This window comes from Hyperolius riggenbachi, chromosome 1, assembly GCF_040937935.1.
Source record: "Hyperolius riggenbachi isolate aHypRig1 chromosome 1, aHypRig1.pri, whole genome shotgun sequence".
In the NCBI taxonomy this organism is placed as follows: domain Eukaryota; kingdom Metazoa; phylum Chordata; class Amphibia; order Anura; family Hyperoliidae; genus Hyperolius; species Hyperolius riggenbachi.
This window is the reverse complement of record NC_090646.1, coordinates 433,977,843-433,990,310: the sequence shown is the minus strand read 5'-3', so window position 1 is coordinate 433,990,310 and position 12,468 is coordinate 433,977,843. Positions and strand designations below refer to the sequence as shown.

Here is a 12,468-nt window from a genome sequence, read left to right as displayed (position 1 = left end):
GAAAATCTCATCAAGTGTACCCAGCATTAGACCCATTTCCTTATGGCAGGAGAATTAGGGCCCATTTCCACTTGTGCGGTGCGAATCACCGCGGTAAAAATTCGCATGCGGATGCGAATTTCGCATGGATGACGCTGTATGTGAATTTAGCCATGGCAGCGCCGGTGTCCTTTTCCATTGATTTCCATGTGAATTCGCATGCGTTCCACACGCAGGCGAATTCTGAGGGCTTTGCCGTGCAGAAAAATCCTGCACAGAAAAACGCTCAGGAAAACTGACCAGTGGAAACAGGCCCATCCACTTGTATTGGCTGTGCGAATCTGCATGCAGGAAACTCATGCAGATTCGTGATAGTGGAAACGGACCCTTAAAGTAACTGGGTACAGCTTCACTTATTGTTTTAAGAAAGTAAATGTGAGACCCACAATTTCATGTTTTAAGAGAGACCGTCTCTTCAAATTCCCAGTCACATTGAGGGGAATTTAAAAATAATAGTTCTGTCATTGAATATAAGTAGTGAAAACTGGTTATGTTAAATTCTTTTGCTTAGTTAATTCTCACTGGGCCCTGTTCAGTAAGCAAACTTTTCATGGTTTTGATTAATGTAAACAATATTATGGATGCCGAGCAAAATGAATTAAGCTCTTGAAAACCAAAGCACTTGAGCTATGTTATAAAGGGAAGCTTTGTTAAATCTGACACAGTGCCAGTTAAGTGTAGGGCTGCATTCTGTGCAGCGATCTACCATTCATTGTGTCTGCCACACTGACATGAGGCTGGGTGGAGAGCACTAAAAGAATCTTCTGCATCTGCCCTTTTTCATTTGAGCAGATGCTGGCTTATAGTATGAGTGGATAGGCAGTGACACCCCCTGTACTCCCAAGTGACTGCTAGGGTATGGTCAAGTTGAGTGGAGGCAGTGGGTGTATGGTCTAAACTGCTTGAATGCAAAACCTCAGCTCTTTTAAGATTTATTTTAAAAATGTGTTACAAAGAGAATGGTTAAGGTACTACCGTGTTTCCCCTAAAGTAAGACATCCCCTGAGAATAAGACCTAGCAGGAATTCCTAGCATGCTTGAAATATAAGACCTCCCTCGAATGTAAGTGCTAGCAGCAGCCCACATGACACAAGCAAGTCACGCTCAATACAAAGCCTGGATACAGGAGAGCAGCAGTATAATGTGAGTTCTACAGTCTTATAGTCAATATGTGTCAGGCAATTTGTGTTTTTGTTGGAGCAAGCCCTCCTGATCTGTCCTGATAAGCATCAGTAGCACTTCACCTTTTCCCAGGACACACAGCTTATCATATCATAGCTCTGGGGAGTCTGACAGAGTTCTCTGCCTGCAAGAAATAGACTCTTATGCTGTGCATACCCGGCTTGTTTTTGCCGCACTATTCTCCCATTCGATCGTTTCACTGCTCGATTCTGCAGTCGGTTCTCTTATCTTCCGCTTATTTTTCTTATCTTTTTCCATTCACTGCTATGAGGAATCGAGCAGCGAAACGATCGAGCGGGAGATCGGACATGTTGGAAATTATCTATCGAGCCATCTAAATGGCTCAAAAACGAGCCGTGTATGCCCAGCATAACCCACATGGTCAGCAGAATCAATTTCTTGTGAGAGCCAAGATCTGCAAACCACAAGCTCTGTGCATGCTGCCTGTGTTTCAGCATGGCATACAGTATATACATTTTGCATAGGAAAACTATTAATGGAAAGGGGTTAGAACTAGAGATTAACTTATAAATTGCCAAGTTGACAAAATGTACCTTGTTTGGAGTGACACAAAAAGAGCTTTAGCTTCCTCCTGCATCTCACCCCTTGTAATGGTCACCTGAAACTAATGTTTGTGATCTTTGCAGGTGACTGTTTAGGAAAGAAAACTGCAGACGTGCTTGGCTTCCTAGGAAAATTGCTTTGCAGTGGGAACTACAAAACGTCAATAGCAGTCATTGGTTACTGACTCTAGTTTGTAACCCTGAACATACCGAACATCTCTCTATGTAGCTTAAATGGTACCTGAAGTGAGGATATGGAGACTGCCATATGTATTTGCTTTTGAACAATACCAGTTGCCTGGCAGTCCTGCTGATCTATTTGGCTGCAGTAATGTTTGAATCACACCAGAAACAACTTGATCTGCTGCATGCTTTTTCAGGGTCTATGGCTAAAAGTATTTGAGGCAGAGGATCAGCAGGATAGCCAGGCAACTGGTATTGCTTAAAAGGAAATAAATATGGAAGCATTGATTTACCACTCTTCATGTGTCCTTGAAGACCTGTGAGATTGACTATTTACTTATTTTTGATTGGATGCAGAAAAACTGACTCCATGCCCATGAGAGGTGCTCTGAGTCCCTTTAATAGAATAGACTGTGTTCTCATACTACATGGAAGGTAGTAAAATTGGTCTGTGATCTTCCATTTTCCAAAGACTTTTATCTCAAGTGTGTACTTGGCTTAAGTCATTTACTATAAAGTGTGGATGTCTAGAGTCTGAGTGAGTCAGTCATTGTGTTAATTTAAAAAGCAGCAGAAGCAGAGAGTAGGGATGATCAATGATGTGCAAATATTTCAGTTTGTGCAAATGTATGCAGCTTGAAAATGGACCAATGAAGTCCCACCCAAGTTTAAATTGATTGGTCCATTTTCAAGCTGCATTTAAATTTGCATAAACTTGGCAATATGTGATCATTCCTGGCCAACAACAACAATTTCTTCATTCTGCCGTTTGTGACATGTACCTTTTTTAAAGGGAACCAGAGAGGACGAAGAAAAGCTTGTATACATACCTGGGGCCTGGATCGCTCCCACGCCGCTGTCCTCCACTTGCTGGAACCGCCGGTACCGGGTCCCGTCATTGCCGCAAGTCGGCCGGCGGACGCGGCCAATTCTCCGCATCACAGGGGGCTCCCTCCATACAGGTACGCGTGCGGCTGCCTACTGCGCAGCCGCATGCGTACGGGTATGGAGGGAGCCCCTGTGATGCGGAGAATTGGCCGCGTCCGCCGGAAATGACAGGCCCGGTACCGGCGGATCCAGGAAGTGGAGGATGGCGGCGTGGGAGCGATTCAGGCTTATGGGGCTGGAGGAAGCCCCAGGTATGTATACAAGCTTTTTTTCTATTTCAACGTAGCATTCCTCTCTGGTTCCCTTTAAAGCGGAACTGAAATTTTTTAAAAAAAAGAGAGAACATTTCACTTACCTGGGGCTTCTGCCAGCCACTTGCAGCCTTTCTGTCCCGTGCCAGTCCTCCACGATACTCCCTTTTCCCACCGCCAGCTACTTTCTGTTCCGTCGACCCGGCAACTGCACCTGCGTGCCCCGGGCCACGCGTATCATTCTCCGCAATAGTGTCTTGCACTATTAGCGTAGGACACTATTGTAGGCGGGAAAGATATGCGAGTCTTGCTGTCGACTTAGAACGTGGCAGCTGGCGGCGGGAGAACGCAGGATCGTGGAGAAACAACGCGGGACAGGAAGGCTGCAAGGGGCTGGCAGAAGCCCCAGGTAAGTCAAATACTTTGTGTGTGTGTTTTTTTTTTTATTTCAGTTCCGCTTTAAATTCTTCAGTAAAACTGTATTTTTGTGACGGCTGGGGCCTCTCCTTTTCACCTTTGGCCATGGGTCACCATGAGCTGTCTGAGTAGTCTGTTGTGCTGAAGAATTTGAGGCCTTTTTTTTTTCTCTTTTTACTTCCTGCAGAAATGGCCATGGGATGGTAGATCTGCTTTAACTTTTTTTTTTTTTTTCCCCTCCCCAAAACTGGAGAATCATAATGAATTTATATAGTAAAACTGCTTTTTGTTCTAAAAATGTGGTTTTTATGAAGTGTCATCGTGCTTATAGCTATGTTATTAGTTTGGTATGACGTTAGCATAAAAGTGTATTCTGCTTTGAATAAATCATTTATAATTTACCTTGTTGTGCTTTGTATGATTTCCTTTTTTTCTATTGGCTCTATTTGTTCTATTTAGTGTGGTAATTTACTATCTGTGCCGTGGGCAAGTACCCAACTGCACAGATCAGTAGTTCAAAACTGCAGTCTGCACACCAGAAGTAACACGGGTTATTTTGTTCCATAGTGTTTATACTAGGTAGAATCATGCATGGTTCCCTTCCTGCTCCCCCCCCCCCCCCCCCAATTCATCAGCCATTCATAAGGGTATAATGAGCCAGGCATGTTTAAAGGCTACCCGTGGTGACAATGGGAGCGACTAACGATGATAGACAGGGTCAGGAGCAAATGAAATCGGCGAGTGAGCTGTGGCGGGGAAACAGCGTCGATCGTCGGGAGCTGCGAGAACGCGCGGCGTCAGTTGATTGAAATCTACACCCTGCCAGCCAGGTTGCCACCAAAACTGGGCGTAGATTTAAATCCTTGCTGTCCGAAAGTAGTTAAAGACAAAAAGCATGCTGGACAGTAGAAAGATGAGGGGTATTTTTTCTGATTCAGAAATCATTGAAATATCCGATTTCCCTTGAATGTGAAGAATCCGATAAGAAAAAATGTCTTTAAAAAGATTAGATTTCCTCTTGGTGAGCCTGACACTCAGGAATGGAATGTGTCTGATATTAGGCTTAGCCGTTTTGAAAATTCTTTAGACACTCCTGCACCATATTTAAAGACATGGGTATTCTAAAGGTGGCCACTAATGGTCCAATTTCTAGCGACATTGTTTGAGTAAATTATCTCCAATGATGTGGGCACAATCCATTACAAACATTCGTCCAATTTGGAATTTTGTCAAACCAAAATTTGGATTTTCTTGTCGGCTGTGATAGATAGGAAGCAAAGATTGGTCGTTTGGTGTAGTGAACGGAACGATTTGTCAGAAATTGGATGGCTAGTGGCCACCTTAAGAGATGCAAATAATTCTAAACTGCTGCAGGATTCTGCAAATTCTTGCGGTTTGTCAATAGGCGGAACTTGATAGGATTTGGTTTTCAAGCTGCAGATGAAATTGTGTAATCCTGTATCAATTTGGGATTCTTTGCATCCTTGGCCATGTCTTTTATTAGACACCCATTGGACATGATATAGTGAGGTCTGTGCCCAAGTGTTGGGGCAGGATGAAAAATAACAACATTGGTAGTTTTGTGAGATTCATAAAGGGTAGTGTACGTAAGACAAGGCCAGAGCATGTCACAAGTGCCAGTACACAGGCAGACCCTGGATTGTCAAAACCTATTAATCCTCATCCAGAATAAAATGCTCTGTTTACTTTTTTTATATGTTGCTGTCAGTTAGTAAGCACTTACTGAATAGCAATTGCTTAGTCCTTTGTGGGGCATTCTTTAGGAAAGGAAGTGGTGAGAATCCCAGTGAGGAGTTTGTGGTGTGGGTGATCAACGCCCTAAAAAAGATCACAGCAACAGCGGGAGCCCAAATGGTACAGTATGACACAAGTTCAACAGCAAATGTACAAAAAGGTTGTGGTACTCAGGAAGGTTCCACTGAAGCCAGGTGGAGATTTATAAACCATTTCCACACGGGTGACCAGCTGGAACTGGATCCGGTTGCACTCTTGGCAAAATAACTAAGGACCTATCAGTAGCAGAGCCACTGGGTACCGGAGCTGCTGATGTGATTCTCTGTAAGCCAATCTCTCCACCCATGAAGTGCCATCCTCTTTCTCTACAAACCCCCCTCCTCTACATGCACCCTCACCTGCCTCTCCTACCTAGCCCCCTCAGCTAGTCTCACACAAGCCAGCTCCCTCACCTGCCTCTCCCTACCAAGCACACTTACCTGCCTCTCCCTACCAAGCACACTTACCTGCCTCTCCTACCCAGCCCCCTCACCTAATCCCACCTGAACCAGCACCCTCACCTGCCTCTCCTACCCAGCACCCTCACCTAGTCCCACCCAAACCAGCACCCTTACCTGCCTCTCCTACATAGCCCCCTCAGCTAGTCTCACCCGAGCCAGCACCCTCGCCTTCCTCTCCCTACCAAGCATCCTCAGCTAGTCTAACCTCAGCCAGCACCCTCACCTGCCTCTCCTACCCAGCAACCTCACCTAGACTCAACCCATCCAGCACTAGTCCCACCCGAGCCAGCACTCTCACCTCAACATTAATTTTAAGATTATTACTGTACTAGTAGACCTAAGCCCGTTTCAAAACTGGCTCTAGGTCTGTGTTGAATCCCCTCGCCTCCCCTCCCTTCCTTCTCACTCTCCCCGCCCATGCTCCCTCAGCTCTCCTCAGTCTCTGCGTCCCTCCCTGCACATGCGCTGTAGCGCAAAACACGGGGGACACACACACAAACAGGAAGTGCAGGGATGAGACGCAGAGGATTGCAATAGTGGTCATTTAAAGGGAATATCCAGGCAAATATCCGCGTTAGTGGTTCCATGCGTACATTTTTACGCATGGAATCACTAACGCGTAAAAATGTAGAACCTATATACTGCGGTCCTAGCAGTATATATGTTCCACCAAGATGTCAGTTTGTTTAGGCTATGAGTAAGGATATGATCCGAAACATGTCAGCTGTTTTACTGTATTTGTGAGTTGGATTCAAATAAAAACCCTTGGACTTTACCTGCGGGTGTGCGGACCTCCTCTTCACTGTAAAAATGTATGTGTTACTGGTCCTGCACTAGCGGGAATGCGTAAAAATGTACGCAAGCGGCCCGCCGACCCCGAGGTCGGCAAGCTGACAGCGGGGGACTGGAGCAGCAGTGATTGACTACAAGAGCACAGGATGGCTGCATGGGGCTGGTAGAAGCCCCAGGTAAGTGAAACTCTTTTTTTTTTTTTTTCCCTGGATATTTTCTCCTGTTGGACTCAAGACGCTTGAGAGCTGCAGCCACTAAGGGTGCACTCAATAGGCCACACTGCAATGTTAGGGAGTCTTGCCCAAGTACTCCTTATGGAACAGAGCTGAGGTTTGGACCCTGGTCTCCAAGGTGTTGCCCTAATATATAGCTGATTATCATATAATCCAACCTACAGACAACGGTTTAAAGGGGAACTGAAGTAAGAGGTATACAGAGGCTGCCATATTTATTTCCTTTTAACCACTTGCCGACCGCACGCTTATACCGTGCGTCGGCAAAGTGGCAGCTGCAGGACAGCTGCAGGCTGATTAATTAGGAAGCAGCCGCTCGCGCGAGCGGCTGCTTCCTGTCAAATCACGGCGGGGGGCTCCGTGAATAGCCTGCGGGCCGCCGATGGCGGCTCGCAGGCTAAATGTAAACACAAGCGGAAATAATCTGCTTTGTTTACATTGTACGGCGCTGCTGCGCAGCAGCGCCGTAAGGCAGATCGGCGATTCCCGGCCAATCAGCGGCCGGGGATCGCCGCCATGTGACAGGGGACGTCCCGTCACTGGCTGCACAGGACGGATAGCGTCCTGTGCAGCCTCGATCGCCGGGGGGGCCAGGTAGGAGAGGGAGGGGGAGGATTTCGCCGCGGAGGGGGGCTTTGAGGTGCCCCCCCCCCCCCGCAACACCCAGGCAGGCAGGAGAGATCAGACCCCCCCTGCACATCATCCCCATAGGGGGGAAAAAAGGGGGGCAATCTGATCTCTCTGCCTGCAACCTGATCTGTGCTGGGGGCTGCACAGCCCACCCAGCACAGATCACTCAAAACAGCGCTGGTCCTTAAGGGGGGGTAAAGGGTGGGTCATCAAGTGGTTAATCAATACCAGTTGCCTGGCAGCACTGTTGGTTTATTTCTCTGCAGTAGTATCGGAATAACACCAGAAACGAGCATGCAGCTAGTCTTGTCAGATCTGAAACGCTTGATCTTCTGCATGCTTGTTCAGGGGCTATGGCTAATAGTATTAGAGGCAGAGGATCAGTAGGGCTGCCAGGCAACTGGTATTGCTTAAAAGGAAATAAACATGGCAGTCTCCATATACCTCTTTCTTCAGTTCCCCTTTAACAAAGTTGTGGCCGTCATCAATATAAGATACAGATTGGCTTTGATATTAAATGTAGATCTGAGAGAGGTGTTGCAAGGTAACCAGTCAGGTTATGGAGAACCAGAACCACTAGAACTTTTTGTGGTAAGCCAGAATGCTATCCAATCTCTATACCCAGAGCTGATGGAGGCTAACAGTTGTCTGTAAATTGATTATATGATTGTTAAATATTTCTATAGAAAACAAACATCAAACACACATTGCTTAAAATTAAGTAAATTGTATTTTCATAACATTCTAAAAATTTCACATAGTTACTTTAGAATTCTTATTTCATTTTTTTTCTTCATAAGATGAAACCTGGTTGGTTGCTATGAAAACTTTTCAGTGCTTCTCTTGCTTTGAGTCTCAGGCCTATATGATTCCCATCCAGCAGATGGCATCACACAGGCCTCTCTGTGGGTAGTCAGTGATGTGCTAGGAAAGTGGTGATGTAAGCCCAACAGTTACACCAGACTTGCAGGATGCTCTCCCCCTGACTTTGTCACTGGCAGGAACTGTGACTTCTGTACATGCAATATCTCACAAAAGTGAGTACACCTCTTAGATTTTTTGTAAATATTTTATTTTATCTTTTCATGGAGCAACATTGAAGATATAATACTTTGATACACTGTAGTCAGTGTACAGCTTGTATAACAGTGTCAATTTGCTGTCCCATCAAGATAACTTGGCATCAATGTCTAAACTGCTGGCAACAAAAGTGAGTACACCCCTAAGCTGTGAAAGTCACATTTTTTTGCAAGCCATTTTGTATGCATTTTTGCTTTGCTATTTGCAATTTTGTGTGTGCGGACAAACAGGTAGTGCACTCCCGGAACGGAATGTGTTTTATAGCAAATTTGCCTGAAAAAACGCTCCCAAAATCGCTGTTCAAAGCGCTTTTAAAGTGATTTGCGAATTTTCCCTATACCTTGCATTGCCCAGAAATTGGTGCAGGACCTGTGTTTACGATTGGAATAAAAGCTCATCGCTCATGGGTGAACACTCATAGCGTTTCATTACACAAGTGCTCTTACAGCGCTTTTAAAAACGCTAGTGGTTTAAATAAAAAAAAAAAAGCTCAAAACGCTCATAGTGTAAACCAGCCCTTGTGTAGATCATGTCCTTTGTGCAGACCTAGGGTGATGAGTAGCGACAAGTAGTGGACTGAGTGACATGTAGTGAGTGATGTGCAGCAAGAGCTAGGCTTTTACACTGTCCCTAATGGTAGTAGGTAGATCAGCAGAAACCTCCTGGTGGCCAGTGGGTCATTTCATGCAGCAAAGGGCATAACCTTTCCCAATTCCTTTTCCACCATCATTCACCACTCCTACTCCGTATTCCTGCCTAAGCTCAACTCCTCTAAGATAATACTTCACACTGAGATCAGTGCAGAACGAAGGAAAAAAATGACACCTGCATTTGACATGATGAACAGGTGGCTTATTCATAGACATTGAATGGGGCTAAGCAGCATCAGTGCCATGCTGCAGTATGCATCACTCAGCACTCCAGCAAATGTGAACTGGCCCTTCTTTACTGGGGACCACACCAGAGCTGCTGGTTGGTAGGGTTGCAGCGTGTAGTGCAACAAGATGGTCAGAATGAAGAACCCTGCTCACTATATTTGCAAACAGGTTCAAACATTGTAACCCTCACTATGACTAGCAAGATATGTGTAAACTTGAGGCCGTGCGTTGCGTTACCCCATCTTATGGCAAGTGTCTGAACGCCGCAGAGCCGCCGCAAAGTTAACACGTTACCATCTGACTTCTGCGGCGATGCAAGTAATGTAAGTCAATAGGTGATGCAGAAATTTTAAATATGTTGTCAGCAGCGCGCCTGCGTGGAACAGCGGGAATACGACAAGGAAACTCGGGAATCTCAGTGACGAACTTCCTGACCAGCCAGCAGGAAGTATGTTGCGAGGGGAAGGAGGGGGGCGCTATGCGTATGACCCTCTCAGCACACTCTGCCACAGCTACATATGAATGACGTTTTGTGTGTTGAGGTGCAATACGATGGGGGCGGAGCATCGCACCACAAACGCAATGGCCAGGTTTAAGGGCCCGTTTCCACTAGAGTGAATCTGCATGCGTTTTCTGCATGCAGATTCGCATAGCCAATAATAGTCAATGGGCCTGTTTCCACTTGTCTGGAAAACTCTACGGTGGACTGTACAGAGAAAATCTGCACAGTAGAGCCATCAGAATTCACACACCGCAAGGCTAGTGTGCAATTCACACGTAATGTATTTAATAGGACATTTTCATGCGTTTTCGCTATGAATCTGCATGCAGATTCGCATAGCCAATAATAGTCAATGGGCCTGTTTCCACTTGTCAGGAAAACTGTGTGGTGGACTGTACAGAGAAAATCTGCACAGCAGAGCCATCAGAATTCACACACCGCAAGGCTAGTGTGCAATTCGCACGTAATGTATTTAATAGGAAATTTTCATGTGTTTTCGCTATGCAAATTTTCCATGAGAATTTGCATACATTTTTGTGTAAAAACACAGCACTGACATGGTTAAAATGGCATACTTCCAAAAATACACAAACGCATGCAAATTCGCATGACAATTTGCATACAAATGCATACCAATTTGCCTCCGCATGCAAATTCTTTTATGCGTTTACGCAAAGAAATCGCACCGCACTAGTGGAAACGGGCCCTAAGAGCAACCTGAGGAAAACATTCCAAGTATTTGCATACCTCCCAACATTTTGAGATAAGAAAGAGGGACATGTCTATCATCTTCTATCAACATTAGATTTCCTTCATTTTAACGTTTGAAAATGTATACATGTATCTTTATAAATGATGGGGATAGAGTTTAGAGTCGGTTAAACACATTTTTTTCAGTAGAAAAATACATTTACAAAGATCTGTACATCAGTCCCGAAAGAGGGACAAATAAAGAAACAGGGACAGAGGGATTTGGTCCCCAAAGAGGGGCTGTCCCTCTGAAAAAAAGTATAGTTAGGAGCCATGGTGTTTGTATTGTGCAGCTTTCTGCCAAAAGTAAGTGATATTTCCAGGGATACATCTGTACAGAGACATATCTTCAATTTGTTATACTATTATTAACTGCCTGGAAATCAGCTGGTTGCAACGAGGAAGCTGAGTCAGACATGTAATGTATTCATTTAATATAGCTTGCTGCTCCCTGTTGCATAGGCACACTGTAGTTCCTCTTCCCTACACGTCAGACACTCCCTCCCTCTGAAGCCACCTGTCGAGCAAGGAAGGAGTTATGTGTAATCAGCATGTCACTTCTCTTGACTGTATGATTGTGACAATGATTACAAAGGTGTCCTGAGCGAGTTTCACAGAGGCACAGTGACTACACCATGTCAGCCAGCACAGACGCCCCTCCGTCCCGCACAGCACGGATATCATCTGCTGTCTTCTACGGGGTCAGTTCCTTCCTGATTGTTCTGGTTAACAAGACTGTGCTCACCACCTACAGGTAAACACAGGCAGATATGGTATCTCTCATTACATAATCTATTAAATAGTAGCAGATTCAACACGGTCAAATAATTCTATTTTCTTTAATCAGTACAATATCATGAGCTAGTAACCTTACCTCACTACCTACCTGGAGCCTGGACACAGCAAAGGGAGGCTGTGAGCACACTAAGATTTTTTTTGTGTGTGTGTTTCCTGTTTGCAGTTTTAATGCTTTTTCATTTGTTTTTTTGTGCATTTCACGTTTGTATTTTTTTTTATTAAGTTAAGCTGTGTTCTCCCTGGAGCTAAGAACTGACATTTTTTGTGGTAAACTGACAGTGAATGGCTCCTATTTTATATATAGGAGCCGTTCACACTTGCCACTCTGCAACGGACCCTTAAAAAGCCCACTGCACTTCTGTGCAGTGGACTCCACAATAATCCCTGGCAGGTGGATGTGTCCCCCCATATAGCCTATGGCGGTAGGGCTACAGCCGGATCACAGCGGAACATCATAGCTTTATTGGAATAAAATGCAGTGACATATCTTTTAGAAAAACGCATACATTATACATTATGTGCTTTTTACATGCATTTTTGAAAATGATGCAGCAAGTTGTGCATTTCCAAAAGTGCACAATTATTATTATTGATTTATTTTTGGGCAGCACGGTGGCGTTACTGCTCTCGCCTTGCAGAGCTGGGTCGCATCCCAGCCAGGTCAACATCTGCATGAAGTTTGTATGTTCTCCCTGTGTCTGTGTGGGATTCCTCCAGGCACTCCGGTTTCCTCCCACACCCCAAAACATACAGATAAGTTAATTGGCTTCCCCCTTAATTGGCCCTAGACTATGATACATACTGGTACACTACACAATACAGGCATAGACATAGGACTATGGCAGGGACTAGATTGTGAGGAATGTGAGCCCCTCTGAGGGACAGTTAGAGACAAGTGTACAGCGCTGCGTAATATGTCAGCGCTATATAAATACTTAAATAAATAGAAATTTATAAAGTGCCAACATATTCTGTGGCACTGTACAAAGTAAGAAGCAAACATGGGGTAAAAAATACAGACAATGGT

At 45.0% G+C, this 12,468-nt stretch overlaps 1 protein-coding gene across 1 annotated transcript in view; it reads left to right on the top strand.

The window, feature by feature from the left end:
* The first annotated feature begins 11,133 nt into the window (after positions 1-11,133).
* Positions 11,134-12,468, top strand: part of LOC137518971 (nucleotide sugar transporter SLC35D2-like) — a 144,462-nt gene continuing 143,127 nt past the window's right edge. The window contains exon 1 of the mRNA XM_068237485.1: positions 11,134-11,397. Within this exon, the coding sequence (XP_068093586.1) occupies positions 11,279-11,397 (119 nt within the window). The 5' untranslated portion in view covers positions 11,134-11,278. The remainder of the gene's footprint in view (positions 11,398-12,468) is intronic.